The 14,668-nt window shown below is 53.7% G+C and overlaps 2 protein-coding genes across 3 annotated transcripts in view; one reads left to right on the forward strand and one right to left on the reverse strand.

The window, feature by feature from the left end:
* Positions 1-6,326, forward strand: part of ART1 (ADP-ribosyltransferase 1) — an 8,481-nt gene extending 2,155 nt beyond the window's left edge. The window contains exons 2-5 of one of the 2 annotated variants that reach the window (XM_007527538.3): positions 340-463; positions 2,446-3,223; positions 4,921-4,962; positions 5,875-6,326. In XM_007527538.3, coding sequence (XP_007527600.1) covers positions 401-463; positions 2,446-3,223; positions 4,921-4,962; positions 5,875-6,152 — 1,161 coding nt within the window. In that variant the 5' untranslated portion in view covers positions 340-400 and the 3' untranslated portion in view covers positions 6,153-6,326. Of the gene's footprint in view, positions 1-339; positions 652-2,445; positions 3,224-4,920; positions 4,963-5,874 lie in introns of both variants that reach the window. The other variant, XM_060176914.1, reaches the window with a different exon arrangement.
* Positions 6,327-8,763: 2,437 nt separating this feature from the next.
* CHRNA10 (cholinergic receptor nicotinic alpha 10 subunit) lies at positions 8,764-14,046 on the reverse strand. Its single transcript, XM_016190161.2, has 5 exons — positions 14,040-14,046; positions 13,663-13,853; positions 12,484-12,638; positions 10,894-11,426; positions 8,764-9,221 (listed from the first exon to the last, which is right to left on the reverse strand). Exons 1-5 carry the CDS (start codon positions 14,044-14,046, stop codon positions 8,764-8,766), a joined length of 1,344 nt encoding a protein of 447 aa, XP_016045647.2.
* Between the last annotated feature and the right edge of the window lie 622 nt (positions 14,047-14,668).

Here is a 14,668-nt window from a genome sequence, read left to right on the forward strand (position 1 = left end):
CCCAAGAGCGATATCTTGTACCTCAGGGGCCGAGTGGTGGCACCTGGTTGGGCACACATGTCATCTTTTATCTCCAATACTTTTTTTTTTGCTCCTCTCACTCCTGCTGCCCAAATTTCCTTCCCCATCCCACACTCCAATCTATCCCAGTCTCCACCAACCGAAGCGTTAGTTCCCTATTTATCTTGCAACAACCTTCACTTGTCACCTCCTTGAGGGAGGCCTCCCTTCTCCCAATAAGAACTGTATCCTCCCGAGACTGCATTTTTATGTCCTAACTGTGCCAAGCACCGGAGTAGCACGGGCTAGATGCTAATTGATGCTCATTAAACTATACAGGTGAACATTCCCAGTTTACAGATGAGGAAACTGAAATCCCCAAAGAAAGAAATCCTCCACCATGCAAACTCCTGGTCTGATGCCTCTGCTGCTTGTGTCCATGGGCCTCGTGAAAGCAGTTCAGGTAAGGCCCTTGCACTGACCCTGCCCGAGGGAGTGGAGCTGTGTGCTGCTTCTGCATACGGGGAGCAGCGGAGGAAGCAGAGCAACCTGGTGCCTCTGGCCTTTGGGGACCGTCCCTGCACAGGGGACAGCCACAGATGCTGATCCTGAGGAGTTTGCAGCTGCCAGTTTCCATCCTATCTCCTCCAGGTGAATCTGGGATCCTGTCTTACTTAGCTCAGTGGAGGAGATGCTGGCTGATGAGGTGCCTGGGTCATGCCCCCACTCCAACCCCCTTTCTCTAGGCCTGTCCCCAGGAATTCATAGGTCAGGAGCTGACACAGAAACGTGAGGTAGCACTTTATGCTTAGAACAGGAGCAGAGGAGCAGGACACACACATTACCATGTGCAAGGCCCAGATTCAAGTCCTCAGCCTTACCTGCAGGGGAAGAAGCTTCACAAGTCTCTCTCCCACTCTCTCATTCTACATATGTATTGCCTCCAGGATTGTTGCTGGGGCTCAGTGCTGGACTATGAATCCAATGCTCCTGGTGGCTATTTTTTCCATTTTATTGGATAGGAGAGGGAAATTGGGGCAGGGGAGAGAGAGGGAAAGAAAAAGACACCTGTAGAGCTGCTTCGCTGCTTGTGTGGGGAGCCAGGGGCTCCAACTCGGATCCTTGAGCAGGTCTTGAGCTAGGATTATGTGTGCCTAACCAGGTGCACCAAGGCTGGGCCTCTCTCTTAAACATTTTTTAAAAATTTTATTTATTTTCTCTTTTGTTGCCCTTGTTTTTCATTGTTGTTGCAGTTATTGATGTCGTTGTTGTTGGATAGGACAGAGAGAAATGGAGACAGGAGGGGAAGACAGAGGGGGAGAGAAAGGCAGACACCTTCAGACCTGCTTCACCGCCTGTGAAGCAAATCCCCTGCTGGTTGGGAGGAGGGGGTGCTCGAACTGGGATCCTCACACCAACCACTTAACCCAATGCCTGACTCCCTCTCTTATTCTTTTTTATTGACCTCAGGGTTATCGCTGGTGACCAGTGCCTGCACAAGAAATCCACTACTCCTTGCGGGCCTTTAAATTATTTTATTTATTTATTTATGTTTGTTTTGTAGATGGAGAACAGAGTCTTGAATTCAGGTCCTTGTGCACTGTAATTAATGTGTGCACTCAAGGTGCCCCTGTCTCTCCCCCGTTCTATCACCCCTTCTCTTCTCAATTAAAAAAAAATTATATTTATTCATTCCCTTTTGTTGCCCTTGTTTTACTGCTGTAGTTATAGTGTTGTTGTTATTGATGTTGTCGTCGGATAGAACAGAGAGAAATGGAGAGGGGAAGACAGAGAGAGGGAGAGGCCTCCGCCTGCCGATCCTCTACTCAATGTCTGGCCTGTTAAAGAGAAAAAGGGCAGAGAGATGGCATAACAGTTATGCAAAAAGACTCTAATGCATGAGGCGCCAAAGGTACCAGGTTCAGTTCACCAACATAAACCAGAGCTGAGCAGTGCTCTAGTGTGAAAAAGAAAACAAGGGAGTCGTGGTCCGGGAGGTGGCGCAGTGGATAAAGCATCGGACTCTCAGGCATGAGGTCCTGAGTTCGATCCCCAGCAGCACATGTATCAGAGTGATGTCTGGTTCTTTCTCTCAAAAAAAAAAAAGGGGGGGGGGAGGAGTTGGGCGGTAGTGCAGCGGGTTAAGCGCATGGGGCGCAAAGCTTAAGGATCCCGGTTCGAGCCCCCGGCTCCCCACCTGCAGGGGAGTCGCTTCACAGGCGGTGAAGCAGGTCTGCAGGTGTCTGTCTTTCTCTCCCCCTCTCTGTCTTCCCCTCCTCTCTCCATTTCTCTCTGTCCTAGCCAACAACCACGACAATAATAACCACGATAGTAACCATCCTGCAGGCACAGAAGCCTGCTGCCCTAATCAAATCAAATGCAGTCAACACGGGCGCCCCAGGGAGTGAGGCAGCTTCCGCAGGGGTGACCGCTGCTTTCCCCCAGGCCCAGCATCTCGCCGTCACACGCCGCGATCTCTTCTCCCAAGAGACGCCCCTGGACATGGCCCCGGCCTCCTTTGACGACCAGTACGCCGGCTGCTCGGCAGCCATGACGGCCGCCCTGGCGGAGCTCAACCGCACCGAGTTCCAGACCAACCAGGTCTACGCCGACGGCTGGGCCATGGCCAGCGGCCAGTGGCGGGAGCGCCGGGCCTGGGGGCCCGAGTGGGGGCTCAGCCCGCCGCGCCCGCCGCCCGCGCCGCCCGGCTTCCGCGAGGAGCACGGCGTGGCCCTGCTGGCCTACACGGCCAACACGCCGCTGCACAGGGAGTTCAACGCGGCGGTGCGCCAGGCCGGCCGCTCCCGCGCGCACTACCTGCAGCACTTCCGCTTCAAGGCGCTGCACTTCCTGCTGACCGACGCGCTGCGGCTGCTGCGCGGGGCCCCGGCGGCCGGCTGCCGCCAGGTGTTCCGCGGGGTGCATGGCCTGCGCTTCCGGCCCGCGGGGCCCGGCGCCACCGTGAGGCTGGGCGGCTTCGCCTCGGCGTCTCTGCAGAACGTGGCCGCCCAGCAGTTCGGCCAGGACACCTTCTTCGGCATCTGGACCTGCCTCGGGGCGCCCATCGGGGGCTACTCCTTCTTCCCCGGCGAGGAGGAGGTGCTCATCCCCCCCTTCGAGACCTTCCAGGTGGTGAACGCCAGCAGGCCCCCGCACGGCCCCGCGCGCATCTACCTGCGGGCCCTGGGCACGCGCAGCACCTACAACTGCGAGTACATCCGAGGTGCGCACGGCCGCCCGCACTAGTGGCGGGGGACGGAACCACCCGGGTGGGAGACGCGCGCACGCGCACGCGGTGCCCGAGGCCGGGGTTCGAGCCCCAGCACCACCTGGGAGCTCCGTGGATGGTGGAGCTGTGCTGGGCGGTCCCTCTGCTCTGTCTCTGCTGGAAAAAATGCAAGAACTGGGCCCGGGAGTCAGCGAAGCAGTTCCACGCGTGAGAAATGCTCTGGCACTGCCAAAAAACAAAGGAACCAAGAGGCCAGGACCCAAGTCCATCTTCCCCACCTGCCTTATAAAGCATAGCTTTTTGAGGTGGCACACTTATTATTTTCTTAAAAAGATTATTTAATTACATGAGAGAGGAAGAGAGGGAGTATCTGCAGGAGAAAGAAGAGAATCAGATTATCACTGGCACGTGCGCTGTCAGGGACAGAGCTGGGACCTCATGCCGCCAGGCCCAGGGCCCTAAGCCACTCTGCCACCTCTTGGGCAAAGGTGTTTTGTCCTTCCTTCCTCCTTTTTTTTTTTTTTGTTTGTAATTTTTAAAAATATTTATTTTCCCTTTTGTTGCCCTTGTTGATTTTTATTGTTGTTGTAGTTATTATTGTTACTGATGTTGTCGTTATTGGATAGGATGGAGAGAAGTGACTCTACTCTCCTGCAGGTGGGGAGCTGGGGGCTTGAACCAGGATCCTTAAAGGTCCTTGTGCTTCACACCATGTGCGCTTAAAAACAGTGCACTGTCCAAGTGAGCTATTTTGTCAGATACTTACTTTTAAAAAAATTCTCGCTTTATTTTTTATTTTTATTTATTTATTTTTGCTTCCAGGGTTATCACTGGAGCTCGGTGCCTGCACTACAAATCCACTGCTCCTGGAGTCCGTTTTTTCCCACTTTTGTTGCCTTTGTTGTAGTGGTTGTTGCTGTAGTTGGATATGACAGAGAGAAATCGAGAGAGGAGGGGAAGATAGAGGGGGAGAAAAACAGACACCTGCAGACCTGCTTCCCCGCTTGTGAAGCGACTCCTCTGCAGGTGGGGAGCCGGGGGCTCGAACTGGGATCCATGAGCCAGTCCTTGTGCTTTGCGCCGTGTGCTTAACCTGCTGCACCACTGCCCAGCCCCCATCAGACACTTTTAAAATAAGAGTTCTTTCCTCAGTGGGCAGGGAGGTAACTCGCCCAGTAGAGCACACTTTGGTCATGCACTGTGTTCCTCATTGATGAGCAGTGAGGAACATGCACCAAAAACATCCTTGGCCAGGACTAAGCGTAGGAGCAGGAGAGTAGGGTGAGCAGTCCCAGCAGAGGTAATAGTCAGAAACCCCAGAACAGACCAAATGAGGATCATTTTGAGGACTTTTTCTGCTCTGTCCCTGCTGATCATGGGCCAAGACAAACCTAGACAAGGGAGGCTCTCCCAAGGAAGAATTGGAAAGGGTACACCAGCATTGCCTAGACTAAGCTGAAGATGAACCACAGGAATGTGGACTCCTTCCTGTCCTGAAACCCATTGAGTCATTTGTTTATTTATTTACTTATTTATTTATTTATTTACTGGAGCACTGCTCAGCTCTGTTTTATGGTGGGGCTGGGGATTGAACCAGGGACCTTTGCTGCTTCAGGCATGAACATCTTTTTGCATAACCACTATGCTAACTCCATCCCAAGCCTTTGACTCTTTGCTGTTCTTCCCTGCAGATAAGGAGTGCAGGTCAGGGCGCTGCCATCTGGATAACTCAGGTAAGGGTTGTGGGCATTGGTGCCAGTCAGTTTAGGTGTAAGAAGGCCCTTACCTGGAGATTAAAAGAAAAAGGAGGTGGCGGTGTAGCCCAGGTGGTGGTTCAGCACTTGCCCTGTGAGCATGACATCCTGAGTTTGATCCCCAACATTCCATGTGCCAAAGAGATACTCTGGCTCTCTCTCTCACTCGTTAATAAATACTTTTAAAAATTACGTTCATTGGAGCCCCCAGCTCCCCACCTGCAGGGAAGTCGCTTCATAGGTGGTGAAGCAGGTCTGCAGGTGTCTTATCTTTCTCTCCCCCTCTCTGTCTTCCTCTCCTCTCTCCATTTCTCTCTGTCCTATCCAGCAACGAACAACATCAACAGTGGCAATAATAATAACCACAATGAGGCTACAACAACAAGGGCAACAAAAGGGGGAAAAATGGCCTCCAGGAGCGGTGGATTCATGGTGCAGGCACCGAACCCAGCAATAACCCTGGAGAAAAGAAAAAATTACATTCAAAGGAGAGGGGAGGAGAGAGCACAAGATAGCACACCCAGATAGGGAACTGTTCCATCATGCACAGAAGTAAGGCTCCAGCCAAGCCCCCTCCCATGCTTCTGTGCTATGGAATCCTTCCCTCTGTCTCTGTCTGTCTGATAAAGTCAACCTGGAGCAGTGAGGCCCCGTGACTGCACACAAAACAAAAACAAACAACAAAGCGTGGAGGTTTGGAAATAGTTTACATAATAGGGCACACATTTTGTCATTCTTGAGAGGCCCAGGTTCAAGCCCTGAGCCGCCATGCAAAGGGAAGATTCATGAGCGCCTGCCCCGACCCACAGCAGCCAGCCGGCCCCCAGACAGCCAGGGCTCACTTCCTCGTGTGCTTCACTTCTGCTCTGTTTCTGTCTCTGTCCCCTGCAGCCACCGGTCAGGGTTCCCTTTCCTTGGTCTGGTCACTTCTACTGCTGCTCTGGTTCCTTGAGTGGGCGCCCTTCCAGGAAGTCCAGACCCCTGATCTGCCGCATGGAAGAGCCCACCTGCCATCTGTGCCCCATACCAGGACTCTGGCCACCGCCAGTGACCCAAGTGCACTGGGTCTGTGCCAGCTCCATATCGCGGAACTCTGGAGCCTTCTTAGGTGGCTGCCAGGCTTTGCTGGTGGAGATAGAGGAGACCATTCGGTCCTGAGCTTTTCCTAGGGCTCTTCGAATGAGAGCTGAACTGAGGGGCATATGTGTATATGTATAACTGAGGCCTGGCCCATGTGTTCTTACACTGCACACACACGCTCGTGTGCACACACACACACACACACACACACACACGGAGACACAACACAGCACTAAAGCTTCTCTGTTGCCTTAGCACCTCCCCACCCCATTGTGGGTCTGGGTCTGGGGCTGGGGCTGGGTCTGGGGCTGGGGCTGGGGCTGGGGCTGGGGCTGGGGCTGGGGCTGGGGCTGGGGCTGGGGCTGGGGCTGGAACTTGAGTCTTACATATGGAAATGCTGGCACCCTCCCCGGTGTGAGCTCTCTTTCTGGCTGGCCCTCACACTTCTCTGTAACACAGGTCCTTGTCTATCTCCTTCACCAGTGGCAGGGTCTGAAGCACAGATGTGGTGCCAGGAAAGGTGGAAACCAGAAAAGAATAAATACCTTGTGGGTGGCCGGTCTCCACTGTCTCTACCCTCACACGCCTCCAGATGTCATGTGTGGGAACGGTCAACTGGTTCTAACTCTAGAGAATGGAAAGCAGGAGAGGGGACTGGGCGGTAGCGCAGTGGGTTTAGCACACTTGGCATGAAGCAAAAGGACTGGCACCTGCGGGTGTGGGGGGGTGTCACTTCACAAGCAGTGAAGCAGGTCTGCAGGTGTCTATCTTTCTGTCCCCCTCTGTCTTCCCCTCCTCTCTCGATGTCTCTTTGTCCTATCCAATAACGACAGCAATAACTACAACAACAATAATAACGATAAACAACAAGGGCAACAAAGGGGGAAAAACTAGCCTTCAGGAGCAGTGGATTCATAGTGCATGCACTGCCCCAGCGAAAACCCTGGAGGCAAAAAAGAAAGGAAGGAAGGAAGGTATGGCAGGAGATCTGGGGCCTCTGCTAGGGGCTCTGTCAAACCACACTCAAGAGTAATTTCTGCTCTGACCTATAAGCCCTAAGCTTCCCCTCTCTAGAGAGACAAACCTGGGTCACCAGCTTCCTTATGTATTCATATGGCACTGGAATGAACCCAAGGTTTTGTGCATATGTGAAACCATTACTGAGCAGTCTCCCTGGCCAATCATTTTTAAAATTTTATTTACTTATTGACTAGAGAAAGAGAGTCATCAAGAGGGAAGGTAGAGATAGAGAAAGAGACATCTACAACACTGCTCATGAGGCTTTCCCTTTGCAGGTGTGAACCAAGGGCTTGAACCTGGGTCCTTGCAAACTGTAACAAGACTGCTGTACTGAGTGCACCGCCTCCTCACCCCTGCCCCCCCCCCATGGTTTTCATTATTTCTTAGAGAGAGAGAGAAAAACAGATAAGAGACACTGTAGCACTGCTCCTCTGTCCATGGTACTCCCAATGTTCTTTTTTTAATATTAAATTTATTTATTTACTTACTTATTTATTTGGATAGAAACAGCCGGAAATTGAGAGAGAAGGGGGATAATAGAGAGGATGTGAGACAGGTGGTCCGGGAGGTGGCGCAGTGGCTAAGGCACTAGACTCTCAAGCATGAGGTCCTGAGTTCAGTCCCTGGCAGCACATGTACCAGAGTGATGTCTGGTTCTTTCTTTCTCTCCTATCTTTCTCATTAACAAATAAATAAAATCTTTAAAAAAAAAAAAAGAGGATATAAGACAGAGAGATACCTGCAATACTGTTTCACCACTCGCAAAGCTTCCCCCTGCAGGTGGGGACTGGGGGCTCAAACCTGGGTCCTTACACATTGTAACGTGCACCCCTCTCCCCTTTTTAAACTAGCTCTGGTTTATGGTGGTGCAGGGGATTAAACTTGGGACTCTGGAGCCTCAGGCATGAGAGTCTCTTTGCATAACCATTATGCTATCTACCCCCTGCCCTTCCCTGATAATCTTCATCTGGTGCTTGGGCTTAAAGTCAAAGCCTCAGTTATGGCAAGGTGTGGGCTCTACCAGATAGGCTATTTCCCATCTCTGTGTCCCCAAGTTCTCCCATCATGGGTCCCAAGGGTTAGGGTCCCAAGACAGGACAGGGAGGAGAGCCACCAAGGGTGAGACAGGACATTATTATGACTTACAGCTTTGGAGGCAAACCAGTTACTCCAGAAGCTAGACCATGAGTCCTCGCTCTGACTCCTCAAGCAGGAACAGGCAAGACCCATAAGTCTCTGTGACAGAAGACAGGAGGTGTGGGAGTTCTATTTCTTTTCTGCTCTTTTTCTTCTTTTTATTAGTGACTTAATATTGATTTACCAGTTTGTAAGGTGATCAGGGTGCGGTTCTATTTCTTACATAACCTGCACTTCCACCTGAAAGCTCTGGCTCCCGCTTCAGGGTCAGTTCCCCCACTCCAACACCGGGCTTTGATTTTGATTCATGGTTCCCCCTCTTTCGGAATTAAGGAGCTCAGACAAGCTCTGGATTTTCCTTAGAAGTTAGGGTACACAGACACCAGGTGTTTGTGATGCTAGCAGTGCTGACTCTGGAGAGCGGGCATCTCCAGCTCTTAGGATGTGGGGAGAGAGAGGAGGGTCCACCCCAGGACCAGTCATGGGCCAAAGAAAACCTCTGCTCATTCCCTCTCTGGCTGGGTGTGCTGGGCCAGCTGGGCCTCACAGGGCCTGAACCAGCACCAGCAGGCTCATGACCAGGGCCATGGAGAAGAAGATGCCCAGGAAGAAGCGGTCCATCACCCGGGCCAGGCGTTTCCAGTCCTCGTGGCGGCGCTGGGCAGCCCGGTGGCTGCGGAAGGTGTTGGCAATAGTGGCCACGTGGCGCAGCAGCGCTTCATGGTGACACAGACACCTGGGCTCCAGGCAAGGGCCTGCTGGGGGGCCAGCCCCTCCCTCAGAAGGCTGGGGGCTGGGGGGTGACTCAGGTGGCCTAGCCTGCCCACAGGGCTCCCCCCGCTCCCGCACGCACAGGCCCCTGGCCAGGTGTCCCAGCAGGAGGACCCGAGCCCAGGCTGGCACTGGACGGGCACTAGGACCACAATAATGCAGGTTCATGATGAGTATGGTGAGTGCCGTGGAGAAGGTGACCATGGTCATGGTGGCCATGTAGTACTTCCCTGAAAAATGGGAGAGGGAGGGGAGGGAGAGAGAGGCTTTGACTGGATCCAAAACAGAAACTCAGAGTCCTGAGTTCCCCCACACAACTCAGCACACATGGAACCAATTTCAGAAGCAGGAAGGTTAGGGGTGAGGTCTCCCACCCTGCCCTGCTACAAAGGGGCCCTCTGAAGCCACCTGCTCCCCCAACTGTCCTCATAGCTAGAGGCTGCACTCACCCACAGTCTACCCAAGTCAAACTCAAATAGCACTGCCATGACCTGAGACAAGCCAGCCATTCGTTTTGGTATACTGTTCATGGTGATGCTCTTTAGGTTAAGAAAGGTGAGGTAGGAATTAAGGAGTCAGCCTAATGGTTATGCAAAAGGACTTTCATGTGGGAGGCTCTGAGTTCCTAGATTCAATCCCAACTATCATCATAAGCCAGAGCTGAGCAGTCCTCTGGTAAAAATATATGTATATTTATTCATTCATTTTATAAAGACAGAAATTGAGAGGGGAGGGGGAGGTAGAAAGGGAAAGACACCTGCAGCACTGCTTTACCAATTACAAAGCTTCCCCTCTGCACGTCGGGACCAGAGGATCTGAATCCAGGTCCTTGTGCATTGTAATGTGCACTCAACCGGTGAGCCACCCCCAGACCCCTAAGCGTTAAGCACACTTGGTGCAGAGCGCAGGGACCTGCATAAGGATCTAGGGTTCCCCACCTGCAGGGGAGTTGCTTCACAGGCGGTGAAGCAGGTCTGCAGGTGTCTGTCTGTCTCTCCCCCCCCTGTCTTCCCCTCCTCTCTCCATTTCTCTCTGTCCTATCCAACAACCAACGACATCATCAACAACAATAATAACCACAACAAGGCTACAACAACAAAGGCAACAAAAGGGAAAAATGGCCTCCAGGAGCAGTGGACTCATAGTGCAGGCACTGAGCCCCAGCAATAACCCTGGAGGCAAATAAATAAATAAAAATAAGTAAATAAGTGGTCAGGTTGGCGGTGCAGTGGATAAGGTGCTGGATTCTCTCAAGAAGGAGACCCCCAATTTGATCCCTGACAGCACATGTACCAGAGAACCATGGTCTGGTTCTCATTCTCTCTTCTTTCCTAGATCTCTCAATAACTAAGATACTGGAGGACCTAAGCTGGAAGTGAGAATGTTCTGCAGAAAACTAAGAAATTTTACACATGTACCAACAATTGTATTTACTGTAAACCATTAATTGGTCCCCCAATAAAAGAAAAAGAAGGGGGCCGGGCGGTGGTGCACGGGGTTAAGTGTACATGGTACTAAGTACAAGGATCTCGGTTCGAGCCCCCCACTCCCCACCTGCAGGGGGGACGTTTCACAGGCGGTGAAGCAGGTCTGTGGGTGTCTGTCTTCCTCCCACCCACCCCCAATTTCTCTCTATCCTAATAAAATGGGGAAAAAATGGCCTCCGGGAGCAGTGGATTTGTAGTGCCAGCACCGAGCCCTAGCGATAACCCTGGAGGCAAGAAATAATAATAGTCAAGTGCCTTCACCCAGCCAGCCTCAGCTGCGACACCCTTTGGGGTGGTGGGGATGCTGCCTGCCCCTAGCCCCAGAGCAAAGCGTGACGCCCTCGGGAGCGGCGTCCTCCGGGGCCCGCTGGCGCCCCCTGCAGGCGGGCGGAGGGGCGGGCGCGGCGGGGCTCACCGATGAGCGGCACGCTCTCCGCGGGCGGCATGCTCTCCGCCAGGATCAGCTGGAAGACGGTGAGCGCCAGCAGCACGGTGACGCCCAGCGACACCTTCTCGCCCGAGTCGGCGGGCAGGTGGAAGGCGAGCGGCGCGAGCAGCGAGATGAGCACGCAGGGCAGCAGCAGGTTGCACACGTAGGCGGCGGCGCGGCGGCGCAGCAGCAGCGTGAAGGTCACGTCGGGGTAGGGCTCGGAGCAGCAGCCGTAGGTGAGCACGCGCCGCCGCGCCGGCATGCCCAGCACGCGCCACTCCACGTTCTCCACGAAGTCGGCCAGGCTGGCGGCCGCGCCGCGGGGACGCACGTCCAGCTGGTGGCCGCCGTGTGTCCACGAGCCGAACGTCAGGCCGCAGCGCTGCGCGTCGAACGGGAAGGCCGCCACGTCCACGCGGCACGAGCTGCGCGTGATGGCGGGCGCGTCCCAGCGCACGGCGCCGTCGTGCCGCAGCACCACGTTGGTGCTGGCCGCGGCGGGCGGCTGCGCGTCGGCCCTGGGGAGGGGGGGTCTCGCTGAGGCGGCGCCCGGGCCGGGGGACACCCGCCCCCACCCTGGGGGACACCCGTGGGGGAGAGGTCGCTCCCAGCCCTGCCGCCTGCCGCCTGCCGCAGCCGGAGCAGAGCTCACGGGCGCCCTCTAGGCTCAGGCCCTGGAAGCGGCGCGGACCCCCCCCACCGGGGCGGAAGGGCGACGGCAAAGCTCGCGGGGGAGGCCAAGCACCAGGGGAGCGCCGTGGACGGAGGGACGGTGCTACAGTGTCTCGTCTGTTACTCCCCAATGTCTGTCTCTTTTTCTGTCTGTCTGTCACTCTCAGAGGAGCCCGGGGTGTGGGAGGCAGCTGATCTGGGCCGAGGGGGAGGCCCCGAGACAGGCCCGGAGGACACCCCAGAGTCACGGCCAGTCTGGAGGGGCGCAGGGTGTCATTAAGACACTGATGTCGAGCCCCCGGCTTCCTACCTGCGGGGGGGGGGGGTTGCTTCACAAGCAGTGAAGCAGGTCTGCAGGTGTCTGTCTTTCTCTCCCCCTGTCTTCCCCTCCTCTCTCCATTTCTGTCCTATCCAACAACAACGACATCAGTCATAACAATAATAACCGCAACAACGATATAAAAAAAAAAGGGCAACAAAAGGGGGAAGGAAAAAGCCTCCAGGAGCAGTGGATTTGTGGTGCAGGCACTGAGCCCCAGTGATCACCCTGGAGGCAAAAAAAAAAAAAAAGACACATGTCCTTACAATCTCGTAAACCACTGTTAATCACAAATAAAAAATGGCGGGAGGCAGGGGGAGAGTAGGGGACAATCAGAACCCTCAGAGATACAGAACTAGCTCACGGGCTTCCAGGGGACATTCAGCTTTGGTTAGATGGGACCAGCCAAAAGTGAGGGTCCTCTGAGGAAGCTGTGAGCTCCCTGCAGGTTTGAAGGGTCCATGTGGAAGGCCCCAAGGGCAGCCTAGCTACACACTTAGATGGATGGGATGGGGCAGGCTCAGCGCATTGCCTGCCCAGGACCAAGGGCATCCAGTGGGGAGGGGCGCCCAGGCAGCCAGTACTTATTATAGAGCACAATGTCTGGCCGCCACACGAGACTGCTGGGGATGCGGATGGCATCCAGGCCGCCATAGGCACTGGGGTCCCACCGCAGGTAGGCATCTGTCCACTCCTGGCGGATCCACAGGTACAGGGTGAGCACCTGGTTCCGCTCATCCTAGTGGGAAGTGAAGAGAGAGCACAGGTGTGGACACATGTAGGTGGGCACTCTCCCGTGTGCACCCATTCACCCACAGAACTCTTGTCAGCACCCACAAACTCGCACAGTCTGCTTCCCACAGAGGTCTGCCAATGCTCTGTGACCTCAGCAGGCTCTGTGTTCTCAACTTTGGCCTTGGTGGTAGTTCCTGCTAGGCAGGAACCAGGGATTTGGACCTGCAGAGTTTTGGGCTCACCTTGAGCACTCAACAGTTAATATCCAATCCATGAGGAAGCAGCTGTCATTATTGCTGGGTTGTTTTGTTTTTTTTTTAAGATTTTTTTATTCCCTTTTGTTGCCCTTGTTGTTTTATTGTTGTAGTTGTTGTTGGACAGGAGAGAGAGAAATGGAGAGAGGAGGGGAAGACAGAGAAGGGGAGAGAAAGACAGACACCTGCAGACCTGCTTCACTGCTTGTGAAGCGACTCTCCTGCAGGTAGGGAGCTGGGGGCTCGAACTTAACTCGATCCTTAACTCCAGTCCTTGTGCTTTGTGCCACGACTCCCGTCATTGTTGATGTTAATATTAATATTTACATAAAATAATTGTTCAGAGAGGGAGTCGGGCGGTAGCGCAGCGGGTTAAGCGCAGGTGGCGCCAATGCAAGGACCAGTGAAAGGATCCCGGTTTGAGCCCCCGGCTCCCCACCTGCAGGGGAGTTGCTTCACAGGTGGTGAAGCAGGTCTGCCAGTGTCTATCTTTCTCTCCTCTTCTCTGTCTTCCCCTCCTCTCTCCATTTCTCTCTGTCCTATCCAACAACAGTGACATCGATAATAACTACAACAATAAAACAACAAGGGCAACAAAAGGGAATAAATAAATAAATATAAAAAATTAAAAAAAAGATTGTTCAGAGAGTAGTCCAACACACACACACACACACACACACACACACACACACACACACACACACACACACACACACACCTTTCCTGGACACTGTTACAGGCACACTCCACAGTGCTACCACCACCTCAACGCACCATATCGATGATCTGGGACAGTGTCACCTCCAGGGTCACATTCAGAGCCTGGTCTGTGTCCGCCACAGGTCTCAGGGCACTTGTGTAGTTGGTGAAGAGGTCTCGGAACAGCTTGTGTGCCAGCCTGCCCTCAGCTCCCAGGCACTCTGGGAGGTACAAGAAAGGTTGTTCCTTGCGACTTAGAGCCTCTGCTGGATCACACCCCTAACTCTGAAGTCGAGGACTTGTCCCCTGCTCCATCATTTTACAGCTGTCTGGTGGTGGACCCTCTGGCTGTGGCTCTTGTTCCTCGCTGGCTTGCCTCCAGGAATGAAGGCCTGAAGGCCAGAGGGATTGGTCCTGTCCTCTGGAGCAAGCCTATAGGTTCCCCACCTTACACGTCATTGCGCTTTGAGCCATGTGCACTTAACCGGCTGCGCTACCGCCCGACCCCCAACCTCTGGATATCTTACAGGCACCTTGAAGCCCTGTAGGTCCAGAATATGAACTCAGTTCTTCCCTGTCATGTTCTGATCATTGGTTCTGCCCTGCTCCCTATCTCCGCAAGCAGGGAATGAAGCCTACTCTTTCTTTCTCTTGCCCCTTCCCCTGCAGTCCATCCATGCCCAGGTCTCATCAGGCTGTTCCCCGTCTCTGGATTGTGTCATCCTTGCAGCTCAGGCCTCATAGCAGAGTTGTTTCCTCACTGCACCCCACCTCACACTTGGTCTGTCATCATCCTCCACTCTCAGGATGTGTCAAGCTTTTTCCTTCAGTTTTTTTTTTTTTTTTAAACAGAGCACTGGCTGCCCAGCTGTGTTGTGGTGGTACTGGGATAGAACCTGACACCTCTGGTGCCTCAGATATGAAAGTCTGTTGCGTTCCCTATGGAATGATCTACCTGGTCCTGAAGATTTTTTTTTTTTTTGGTATCCCAGTGCCTGGGATGAAGACAGACTTATGCTGACCTCTTAAGCAGCCTTCCCAGCCCAATCTTCATTATTTCAATTGTGAGAGGAGAGAAGAG

The sequence above is a fragment of the Erinaceus europaeus genome, chromosome 17 (genome assembly GCF_950295315.1).
Source record: "Erinaceus europaeus chromosome 17, mEriEur2.1, whole genome shotgun sequence".
Lineage (NCBI taxonomy): Eukaryota > Metazoa > Chordata > Mammalia > Eulipotyphla > Erinaceidae > Erinaceus > Erinaceus europaeus.